We start from the raw sequence: 12,735 nt of genomic DNA on the forward strand, positions 1-12,735 counted from the left end.
TCCATTTTTGTTTCATTCCCTCCAACCATTCATTCTTTGTCTGTTCCACCAGTTTTGCTTGTTTTTCATTTTCTTTAGGTCGTGATGTTCCCTTCTGACAATTTAAAACTGACTATCGCTTGAATTTAACTAGGATTTATCGACTATCTAATCAATTCTCATACGAGTCAACAACCTTTTTGATTGAACAATAATTGTTTAGAAACATTGTTTACCATACCATACAATGTCCAAATCCTCTTCTCTTAGCCTTTTAACATTAAATGTTGCCCAATCTTTGCTCTCCTTGATAAACACAAATTGTTATCTTTGTAATGAATGAAAATAGGATATTCAAGAACTTCTCCTTCCTACACAGTATCTTAATAGTCAAACTTTTCTCAGCGCCTATTTTTAGTAGGGGTTGCCCATTCCACATGTAGAGCTAGAATATAAAACCCAGACTAAGGTAAGCCGATTAGTTGAGTAATTGCGGAAATACTGGTGTTTTGTTGCCTGTCCAAATAATCGTTTGTGCCAGCAGTATCCAAAAGAAGTCAGGTCCCAGCTCAGAGTCCAGTATTTGAGTGTGTGTGTGTGCGCGTGCATGCATGCATGAATGTGCATGTCTGCAAAGGAGGCACACACTGCCCCATCAAGCTTTATTCCTCTTATATTGGCTACATTTCTCCACAATTATGAGATTAGACTTAAAATTTATAAGCCCTGTCACTCACACTCTTTCCTGGCAGTAAAGGATGTATCAAATGTAATATGGTAACGTGAGGATGGTGTGTGTGATCAGTGGGCAATTTTTATTTATTGTTTTAACCTACCTAGAACGAACAGGTTGAATGTTAAAAAAAAGTTCCTCACTTTCAACATTACTATATATATTACATTTTTTACTAACCCCATAATTATTCAAATGAGGACAAAGAAACAAAAAAATGATACATCATTAACTAGTAAGATCAACACAGTAACATAGTTGTGTTTGGACAAACTATTGACAGCAGGGAAGAACTAAAGAATTGCAGAAGCCAAGGACCTCATCAGAATGGCACATTAAAAATAAATAAATATAAAAAATGAAAGCCATATGATAATTTGTCCTCATCAGTCTATTTATTTATTCAAGTACTGAATTACTACAAAGCTGGAGAAAGTTTTTCTATTTAATATCTGCTTTTTCAAGTCTGTTTAATTCATAGACAGTATAAAAGAGGGCAAAAACACTTTAGAACGACTGATTCCTATACTTTAGAATGTATTGAACATAAGGAAAATTGCTTTTTGCCTTATTGAACTGCAACCAATCTGTTAGATGGTGTTACATTGTGTTGCATAATTGCGGCATTTTTTAGCTCCTGTCACAGCGATTGGGGGTTGGAATGATTTATTCATACAGCGAGTTCATTTTCGTTCATAGCATCGCTTGTGTTTTATTTATTGAAGAAAAAATCTCACATTCAACTTTTGATCATACATGCACGCACGCTCAGTACCACAAACCTGTGCATCACAGAAACAAGATGCTCAAACGCCATAGGGAATTTCTATTGAATTTTCACACTTTGTAGACAGGCAGAGATGTATACCGTGTCTAATCTGCATTTAAGCATTTAAATTACAGTCAGAGCCTTGTTTAGGGCAGCAGTGAGGATTGCAGCCATCAGCTTTGATGGCATGTTAATGTCTTATCAGTCAATCTTGCTTAGCCGCTGAATTAACAAGACACCTAATGAGGGTTATCCCTCCGTGGCGGCAATTCCATCCCATTATTGGACATGGGGAGAGGAAGCAAAAAAATTAGATCATAAAGACTCTCTCAGCTCAACAATACTGTTTGGAGTGCCGAATGTGCTACCATGGCAACTGTGGAAAGAGAGGTTCTTCTCAGAGGAGGGCAAGCTTTTCTCCAAGTCTATGAAAATAGAAAGGTTCACTTACCTGTCTTTTCATGATTATTGACAATAGTTAATGTAAAGTGAGCCTCTTAACAGGGTTGATTGTTGTTGTTCTGTAATATTTTGTCATGTATGTGCGCTCACTGCTTGTCAGTCCAAGGCTACAGTATATAAATGAGCCAAACAAGAAAAGTTAGACAAAATGAGTCAAACAGAAAAGTTAAAGATTCTTAATATATTAAACTAATCTCTTTTATCATTCAGGAACTTCATTTTTAAAAAGTGCATTCACCATTTTTGGTGCCTGCTAGTGGCCACATTTTTCATTTTCTGTTTTTCTATGCAACAACATGCTAATATTGACCTTTAAATGTCGAGAGGGTGGATTTTTATTAAATCATTTCTCTTACCAGCTCGAGTTTACAGATTAGTGTGGACTCAAAAGTAATGGTTCTTCGTTGGAATATCCTTAACATTTGAATGACCAAGAAATTAATGCATGGAGATCAAGTCCATTTCTATGGTGAAACAGCAGTTTGTCATTTGGGTTTCAAAATATTTCATGTACTCAGTAAATTTGAAACCTCTAAGCGTAGTTTGGACAATTTATGCAGCAAATAATTTCATTTCAATATATCGAATGCCTTCCAAGTGATTTATCAATTAATCTCTCCAGCCTTTATCGTGTACAAATTTGTTCATGTAAACAGCATTCAAGCTGCTTCCCCATTACAATTTCTTATTTTCATTAAATGAAAGAAAAAAAAGAGGGAGATTGAATGAATAATTGATTAATCTTAGTTGTACAAGACTAGGAAATTGCAGTCCTAGCTGGATACTTTCCCGTGTAATCATGAGACAGCTTAGATTTATCAAGGCTCTTAGGTAGGATGCTGCTGCACGAATGTTTGATGAGAGCAAGAGAGGCTCCGCAGAATGGGTTTGGGGACTCAACAAAAAGGAACAAACAGGTCTGGGCCTGCCAGGTGCTCTTTTCTTTAAGTGCAGAGGACTGCTGTCATACACACTCCATTACACACACACACTCACACACACTAAAGTGCGATTGAAATGGTGACCTGGTTGTTCTCTGGCAGTGACAAAACTTACTTACAAGCCCACTCCAACTGGGAGAGAGTGTGTGCACACTTGAATGCCTCTGTGTCTGTGCCAAGGTGTGGACCACAACAAAGCCCTGTCAGCCCCCAGCACACGAGCAGACATGGAGGGACGGGCAGAGCGGAAATTGTGGGTGGATGGAGGGAAGAGCACAAGAAAGAACAAGATAGAAAGAGGGCAATTGAAGAAGAAGGATTAGACAGCTGTTTACTGGCATCTCTAGAGCTCAGCAGCAGCAGGAGTTTACTTTTAATCTCTCTCATTTCTCCCTCAGTCTTCCTGTTGCTCAAGTGAGCCACCCACTCATTGGGTCTCTCTTCCCCAACTTGTTTTGTCACGCTCTTCATCTATTCACATATCTCAAAAAGTGTTGATCACTTTCTTTGCCTTAATCAGAAGAATCTGAACAATTCTTCAGCCTTCCTTTTTGTCTTTATTGTGGGAGGGAGTTTTTGGTATGAAAACTAATAATTGTGCTCCTCTACTTGTCTCATGATGCTTGAAGTGTCCTAGTTGGACATTAAACATTAAAGAGACTATTGAAAAATTAACAAATCGTTAGCCATTACACTTGACAACAGCTTTTTTGTCAGAGATTTTTATTTTTATACAATGCATTCATTTTGAGTCATTGGTTTTTAATAGTCACCTAACAACAACAACAAAAAATAGTTGTTGACTTTACACTGAACACCCAATTTTGACTCATAGAGGTGTTCTTTTATTAATATATTCATTATTTGTCTTTTTTTAAAGCTGATTTTCAGATTCTGCTGATTTAAAACACTATATATGCAAAATATAGAAAGAAGCATACAGAGATCTCAAACAGTAATTTTTATGTCTAATTAAGTGAGGTTGTGAAGTTAAATGTAATTTGAATCTACACTTAGATGTAAATTGGGAAAAAAGAGGTGGAGAGGGTTTTAAATACTACATTACAAAGAAAAATTGGGATTTTTATATTTTTTTGCAAAGGTCTAGAGAGGGAGACATCCTGCACGCAATCTTATACTCAGTGTGCAGATAGTTCTGTATTCTCCACACTGCAATTTTCAAAGCCCCGGCATACAATTCATATCTCCACCAGCAACTCTCTCATCTTGCCATCATCTAAAAAGCCTCTAAAATGGTTACATTTTAGCCTCTCACACTTTTACTACTTAATCTCGCCTTCGTGTTCACACTCAATTTACCCTGCCACAAAGGTACAATCATGAAAGCGGCCTTGTGTTTCAGATTTGTGTCATTTTTGTTTCACCAGCTATGATGGTCTGTGCTGTGGTGATTGACTTAGACTTAAGTGGAATGTGACACAATTTCAAGTGTTACTGTTTAAGATAAATTCCTAAGGAAATGCAAGGATTTCACTCGTGATTTTTGTAGAATATCATGTAAAAGTTCATTTGATTTTACAACAAAGTAATTACTCATTTTTTTTATAGTCTATTTTCTCTATCTACTAGTTTTGACCACTATCTTCCTTACTGTTGACTCATTGAAATTGACATCCAACTACAGGCACCAGGCAGAGACATCCTGAATTGGTGGTTAACCAATCGCCTGGTACAAGGAGACAGACAACCATTCACGCTCACACCTATAACTAGGGGCTGTTTAGAGTGTTGAACCATCCTACCCTGCATGTTTTGGGGATGTGGGAGGAAACTGGAGTACCCGGAGAAAACCCATGAAAGACTGAAGGGAACATGCAAACCCCACACAGGAAGATCCTAACCTGGAATCGAACCCTTGAGCTCAGAACTTTGAGGCAGAGGAGCTAACCAGTCGGCCACCACACTAAAAATGTTGTGATTTGTGAATTATTGGTCTTTTATTGTCACATTTACATTTTCATTTCAAATCCAAATGTGTCCAAAACACACACAAAAAGAATAATTGAGCTCATTGTAGGCAATAGAGGAAGCTCAGTGCGCTGTGTTGGATTTGTTATCTTGCTGTATGTACATCATTATAGGCCATATGTCATAAATGACGGCTTAGTTGAACCATTTGTGAAATATTCATGACAACAATATAAACACTTCCATCTCATTTAATTTAGACTTTTAACTTATTGTGCCTTCCTCTGGTTATAGCTCCCTGTCTGGTCGCATTGTTGGAGGTGTCTGGTGGTTCTTCACCCTCATCATTATATCATCCTATACTGCCAATTTGGCTGCTTTCCTGACAGTGGAGAGGATGGTGTCTCCTATCGAGAGTGCTGAAGATTTGGCCAAGCAAACAGAGATTGCGTATGGAACACTGGATGCTGGCTCAACAAAAGAGTTTTTCAGGGTGAGAACATTAAAACATACACTACAATATATATATAAACATACCACCCAAAATTGTGATAGAAATACAGAAACACATTATACATTAATTGTTACCAACATGACATATTTACTTCATTTAAGAGCAATTTATTTGATTGACAACAATTTAAAAAAAAATTATTTCCTCAGAGATCTAAAATCGCTGTGTTTGAGAAGATGTGGTCCTACATGAAGGCTGCCGATCCATCTGTGTTCGTCAAGACCACAGACGAGGGCGTCATAAGAGTTCGTAAATCTAAGGGCAAATATGCCTACCTGCTGGAATCAACCATGAATGAGTACATAGAGCAGAGGAAACCCTGTGACACTATGAAAGTAGGAGGCAATCTGGACTCTAAAGGTTATGGCATTGCCACTCCCAAGGGATCTCCTCTCAGGTAAAACCCAGTCATTACAGCAAAGCTGGATACAAGCTAAGAGATGCTTTCATGAATGTTTATGTATGCATGAACTAAATCATTTTCAGTTTTCCATAATTGTTAGTGTTAATTCCATTTTTATTTTGCATTATTACATCACCATTTTGCATGTGCTCAGTCTGAAAGTTTGCATAGAATGTTATTATTTTCCATAGCTGTATAATCACATTTTTTGTTTAGATATGATACATCACTTCTTTAAAACAGTTTGTTGTGATTTCATGAAATAGCGCACCTAACTTGGAAGGATCTGCTTGATTACACATTACTTTTGTATGAGCAGTTTTAGTGGCTGGTGGCTTTGAGACTTAATCCTGCTCTTCTTGTAAACACTTTCATTTAGTATATGGCATAAAATGGAACCATACTCAATGTACGGATGGAAACAGATCCTCTCATACAATCAATGTGTCAATCTCAATCTAAGAGGCCCTCAAAGCAGGGGGGCAGTCAATGGGATCAAATCCCACACAGCCACCTGCTCACTTCAGTCAGGGCTCACACTTGCGAGTGTTGAGTTAACCAAATTGAATATGTGCCCTATTAAGGTGCCGTAATTGATGTAACTAATGATAATGTATACTGAATGCTTTTCTGCCGCCAATGTCCAAGTGCAGCAGCTGCCATTTTGCATTACATCAACAACCATTCATGCTTCTGCTGCTGCAAAGAGGGAGAGCTGAAGCCGGCGGTATCTGAAGATTTTAATCCACAACTAATAAGGCTCATTCATTTTAATAAAAGGAGTCATATGGTGTGATTTTATTCAGAATTGCCTTGGATTCATTTGGGCTTCCACCTTGATTCATAGCCAAAGGTCAGATAACTTGCCAGAAATGCTTCCAGTTGTTCAATCACAGCGTCTTTTAAATGAGACTAAAATTCAATTCAATAGTGCACCCGAGTTTTAAAATTTTGCTCAATGTCATCAAGTCAACAGATTTAGGATGTCATTGTCAAGTAAAGATCTGCTGAGGACCACCCAAAGCTCTTCCTCTATGTGGTATTGAATAATTTTGCTTTCAAGGTGCCATTTACATATTTTTGATGCCACACTTAAATGACACATAAACAATGGGCATTATTTGAGTTTATTATTTATTTTAAAAATAGGGGGGTTGATGTTTTCCAAACAATGGACAATGAATGTTTTTTAATATTGTGGTGCATGTATCCTGTTCATCTGAACAATGGCACAAATAACTTCTTTCAGATGAAATGGAAACATTGAGATATATGCTTTACTTTGAGAAGTAGGGATGGACATAGAAATGAGTTCATTTTGAATGTTGTTGATTCATGCCATCTTGAATTTTTTTAATTTTTGAGTTTATTCATTGCAGAAAAAAAAGTCAAATGTCCACCTCTGTTGAAAAGGTACAGCATGTATTATTGCATCGATGCCCTGCTGACATAACTCTTTTTTTTTCAGAAGGAGCTGACTGCTTTTTTTTTCTTCAAAAGACATCATTTTATTTATTTTTGTCTTTAGATGTCCCTTTACCCGTTTTTCCCGTATACAATCTCCTGCCACCCGCATGCCTGCCTGTTAAGCCCATCTCACCTCCCTGTTTCGGCACCAGCTGGTTTTGAACCAAGTGACCGAACTAACTAACTTCCAGACATTCATACCCATGCACTTTGACTTCTTTCTTTTTGTCTGAGACCCAGACAGAGAAAGAATTCAAAGGTTTTACCAGCTCAGATGATAATGTACCTGTGTTCCCTAAAGCTGTTGTGTACTTTGGTTGCAAACAAAGTCTAGTTAGATCTTGTTAGAAGGGAAGAATGTTTAAAAAAATAAAAGAGAAACCGCATGGAAAGCTCATTTGACACCCAAATTATGGAATATCAGAGAAACATTCATGTCCTATTCAAATTCTGATTGCGGATTCTTCCTTTCTTTGATTGGGAGTCTTTGTCTGCAGCCATCAGCTATAGGAAATACACTTACTCATCAGAGAGAGCTACAGCCTCTTTGGAGATGATTTGGATGAGGATGACGATGGAGGTTCAGACCATGGTTTTCTTTCAGTGTTTTGTTTGTAGAGATAGAAACTAAAGATAGAACAAAGGATTCCAAATACATATGACTTTGCTGATGAATGATTCTACCTGAGTTTTAATTTACAAAGACGATGTCTTGGGTTGAATATTGATAAGTCAGTTACCATAGCGATCTGCATGCCGTCGCTGCTGAAAGGAAATTGCCGTCTGTTGTTAGACTTCCGCATCCAAACCATCTCCATCGATAGTGTGCTGTGTCTCCCTCTGAGGCCGCTGCTTGGTAAAATCTGACTTGATTGCTGTATTTCAGCCCATTGCTGATGTACAACTAACACATATCAAAGAAGGCTCCTGCTTTATATCAGTGGGTAAATGCAGGAGTTTCAATTCAACTCAGTGTTGTCATAATCACCACCACCATGATACTTACCTCATTATATCAGTCCCATATCTAATGGATATCGTTTTCTACTATATTCAAGAAACCCTGTAAACCTGGCAGTGTTAAAACTGAACGAGCAGGGCCTCTTGGACAAATTGAAAAACAAGTGGTGGTACGACAAGGGAGAGTGCGGCAGCGGGGGCGGGGACTCCAAGGTCAGAGCCAGTTTGATAAACCCTGCGGGTAACCTACCACCACTACTGGGTGTGTGGTGGGTGTTTGGAGGAAGGGGGTAACCGGCAGGCCCACTGCAATGCCAGTAAACAATAAAAGATAAAAAAGGGAAAAAGACACGGGGATGCATTTTGTAATTTAATCTAACATTTGCATTCAGGTACTTGCTGTTTTTGTATTTAATGAAAAGACATCTAAAGCATTATTATACAGGGTATGCAGTGTGCCGGTTCCCCCAAGTGATATAGTAATACACATCTACTGCCTTAGGGAGCAAGTACAACAAGTTAGATGGAGTATTAACGCATATCACTTTGATTCTAAAGTTCCTAATGATGCTTATGCCATCTGTAATTATTTGTGAGTGTGTGGGTGTGCACGTCTGATGTAATATTTTCTCCTTTTATTTACCAAAGCCCAGCTCAAGTTTTAATGTGTGAATGTAATTTGCTATGTTTATGATCCAATAACATAAAATAACATGGTATAATATGTTATTTATGTTATTTCTTTGTGGTTGGAAGAATCCCAGTAAACCTAGCGGTGTTGAAACTCAATGAGCAAGCCGTCTTAGACAAACTGAAAAACAAATGGTGGTACGATAAAGGGGAATGTGGCAACAAGGACTCTGGAAGAAAGGTTAGTCTCAATCCTGATTCTGTCACCTCACAGCACCTCTCAGCACAACCCTGCCCTGATAATAGCCAAAGTCCTGTATGTAATTTACAGCAGAGGGCAAAAGCCAAAACTTTACACAATTAACCTTGTAGACTTTGGAACAAAATCGTACATAAACTGTTGTCTGTAAGCTTAACCTTGTGCTTTCTCTGCACTTTGGTTTCCATCCAAACACTAATGCTATAATTTAGATGAGGCTCCTATTTAAAAAAAAAAAAGGAAGAAGAGAGTGACAGAGTGAGAGAGATTGCATTCAGCAAATTCAATAAAATACTGTACTTATTTATTTGTTTATACACATTTTTCTCTTATTTATTTCAAGAAAACATCCTGGAAATCAGCATACTGTTGAGAAATAAAACATTATTCTTGATACATACCCAGAACATTTATTTTTAAGATGCTTATGAGTATTGGGCTTCAGGGTTACACCTTTACAGGCTTGTAAAGGCCCATGAAGATGATTTGATGAGGATGAATTTTGCTTGACAGGAGGAATTAGACTTTTAAATCATCATACTGCTACAGTTTAAATGGATACCTTGCAGCCTGTCATGCCTTCACAACAGATTTGATGACCAACCTTCCAATATGAATCTTAACTACCTTATAGAATGCTTCCCATCCCAATGGTATTTAATCATAAAACATAAATATAGTTCAACAAAAATGCTAATCTACGTGGGATGTTTGAGACTAGAATTATGTGTTGATGGACAATTATAAGTATAAAGCTGTTCTGCTTTTTTCTACTTTTGCATTTATTTGATTTACATAAAAAGCAATTGTTATAAACATAGCTCCCACTATATGTATACCAATATTTGTATACATTTAGGTAATGATAAATATTTGCTTTGCGTGCCCGTCTACTATACGCATTTTGGTGGGGATTCACTTTAAGATTCCCACACATAGAATGTAGATAAGGAATATGAGTAATTTAAAAGATACATATTACATATTACTCTACATAAAGCTTTAAATGTGTGGCCTCTGTCATGACACTAGTTCAACATCTCTACTTTAGTTAAATATGTATGAATACAGATCTCAGAAAAATGATTAACAGCATACCAATGTAAGACAATCACTATGGCTAATGCAGTTATAAAGGGCAAATCCTGCCTTCAATATCCAGAATAAAGTATTGTTACAACAAGTTGCACTATTACATGCATCTTGTACTGATAGATAGCCCTTGGGTTCTGATAGCATTTACTGTCATTGATTGGGTATGTAATGGAAATACCCAGAGCAATGGAAATAACACGCCGCTGCATTGAGATGACTCAATAAGTTATCCAGTAAAATTCTTTGACTTTGTTTCGTGAGACAGGCCTTGTTCTTGGAAGTATTCTAGTGTTTGTTTATTTGTGTGTTTGTCGATCTGTGTGTGCATGGCTGCGTGTGTGAATTCTATTTAAATGTTTGGATTTTAAGATCATCTAAGTTTATCGTTTATCCCTGGATGAATGTATAAGTATACTAACACTGGTCAAAATATTAGGTAAACTGTAACATAAAGGTAACATCAATCAGCCATTTATTAAGTCTTGATTTTTCTTGTTTCATTTTTCGTGATAAAAGACTTAATGAATACACACATTATAACGATTGACATTTTTTCTGACGTGTCTAACGCAGCTGTACTGAGAATTTCAAGCTTGTATACAAGGTTAATGACAAGAAATATCCAACAGAAGATCACAAGCACCATTTATTTTTTCGATTCACACGTAATACGATATTCTTTGGACCTTGGAGATCAGTTAAAATAATCTAAATTAGCTGCAATAAAAGGGGTTATCCTTTTCAAATAATGGCTGGTATTGAATGAATTGATGTATTGCCCCTAATATTGTGGCCAGTGAGTTTATAGAAACATACAATTTTGTACATGGCTATGTGTCATGTAGAAAAGGTGTTTTTACACTTTTCTGCGTACCTCGTTATGTATGAATGGCAACGTCTTCTGTCAATTAATGTGTAAACATAAACATAGTCTTTGCTACGCTGCAAAATCTCCATTCACCGATTGGTACCCCCTACCTGTCACTTCTTCCAGGACAAGACAAGCGCTCTGAGCCTGAGCAACGTCGCCGGAGTCTTCTACATCCTGATCGGCGGCCTGGGGCTGGCCATGCTTGTGGCACTGGTGGAGTTCTGCTACAAATCCAGGACCGAGTCACGGCGAATGAAGGTCTCAACTGCACGAGCCGCTGCTGCCTCAGCTGCTCAGGCCTTTCACTGCTCAGCCTTAGACAGTGGTGCTAGCGCCCCCTACACAGAGCTGCAGAGCTACGGCCTGTACGCCAACAACACTGTTAAGATATAAGAGCAGAGCACAGCCACGGGGTAGGAAATGCTAAACCATAATAATAATGATGATGATGATGATGATGACATCCGCCTACTCATCCCCTGCCCATCTAACCGTCGCTACAGTAGGGCCTTTCACGGCTTCCACCGCAATGCAAACGCTCTCCTGTACCTTTCTCTCCTTCTCTTGCTACCTCGCTAAGTTTTCGTGTTAAAGAAGGCCTGCAGATGTGCTGAATTACTTGATTTGAAATTGTCCTTATACCTGCTCAGGTTTCACCACAAAACCTAAAGTACTTTCAAAGACAGCATTATTTATATCTTGGGTAATTTTTTAGTTTTGTATCAAACTGCCTAAACACAGTAAAATCCTGAACAAGGTTTATTGTATAAGGATAAATGTGTAGCCATTCATTACTGAATCAAACATCTCACAATCAGAAAGTCTTGTTAGAAAATACTCCTTGAGTAAACCCGTAATCCTGCAAGCTTTTTCTAAATTAATTCAAGAGTTGTATCCAATATTTTTGCCTAAAAGATAGATACCTGGCAATCAGAGTGCAGATGCCAAATCCACAGGCAGAACAATACAGATTTTGATTGCCAACAGAATAAAAATGACCTCTCTCTGTCTCTATGAATGAAATTTGATCTAGGGTTTTTTATTTGAAGTGATACGTTAGAGCTTCATAAGCGAATTTTAAACTCAGAAATGCAAATGTCTATCAAGGTTTTTTGCTTTTTAATTTGACAAAATATACTAGAACTTCACCTTTATCAGGCTTTGCATCTTAATGTTATGTTTTCCTTATGGCAGAATTAGCCACAAAAATGCACCATTCATTGCGTAGACACTGAACAAAGAAAATGAAATGGTAAATAGGACACACACACACACATTGACCAAAGCTCATATTAGAGGGCAGGTATAAAGGCAATTCAAATTACAGTGATGCATCTATCTACCTCTGTCACTCTGAATAAATCTTTCCCCTGCTCCTTCTCTTTTTTGCTAAATGTTTTGCAAAGCAGGGCCCATTGTGGTGAACATCCTTTATATATGTACTATACCATAAGGCAGGTCTGTATTCCATCACTGCTTTAGCGTAGAAGCTTCTATTTCTAATGATTGCATTTTCAGAGATATGGATTTGAAGTTCTCTATTATGCAGCTTACAATATTAGACATTTAATTCAAGGAACAAACAACAACTCGATTCGTCTTTCAACATGAATCACTTCTCTGGGCTGGCCGGTACTCTGACACTTTTAAACAGCAGCAACGACACAGCAGGGCCAACATTATAGGGGATGTTCTTCATGGGTTGTTTTATTCTATTCAACCG

At 37.7% G+C, this 12,735-nt stretch overlaps 1 protein-coding gene across 5 annotated transcripts in view; it reads left to right on the forward strand.

Annotated features, from left to right (window-relative positions):
• Window positions 1-12,735, forward strand: part of LOC144082086 (glutamate receptor 1-like) — a 48,912-nt gene that overhangs the window by 32,302 nt on the left and 3,875 nt on the right. For 2 of the 5 annotated variants that reach the window (XM_077608921.1, XM_077608920.1), the window contains 4 exons: window positions 5,108-5,306; window positions 5,477-5,724; window positions 8,256-8,370; window positions 11,136-11,270. In XM_077608921.1, the coding sequence (XP_077465047.1) occupies window positions 5,108-5,306; window positions 5,477-5,724; window positions 8,256-8,370; window positions 11,136-11,270 (697 nt within the window). Of the gene's footprint in view, window positions 1-5,107; window positions 5,307-5,476; window positions 5,725-8,255; window positions 8,371-8,913; window positions 9,029-11,135; window positions 11,426-12,735 lie in introns of all 5 variants that reach the window. The other 3 variants (XM_077608922.1, XM_077608924.1, XM_077608923.1) reach the window with 3 other exon arrangements.

Source organism: Stigmatopora argus, chromosome 9, assembly GCF_051989625.1.
Source record: "Stigmatopora argus isolate UIUO_Sarg chromosome 9, RoL_Sarg_1.0, whole genome shotgun sequence".
In the NCBI taxonomy this organism is placed as follows: Eukaryota; Metazoa; Chordata; class Actinopteri; order Syngnathiformes; family Syngnathidae; genus Stigmatopora; species Stigmatopora argus.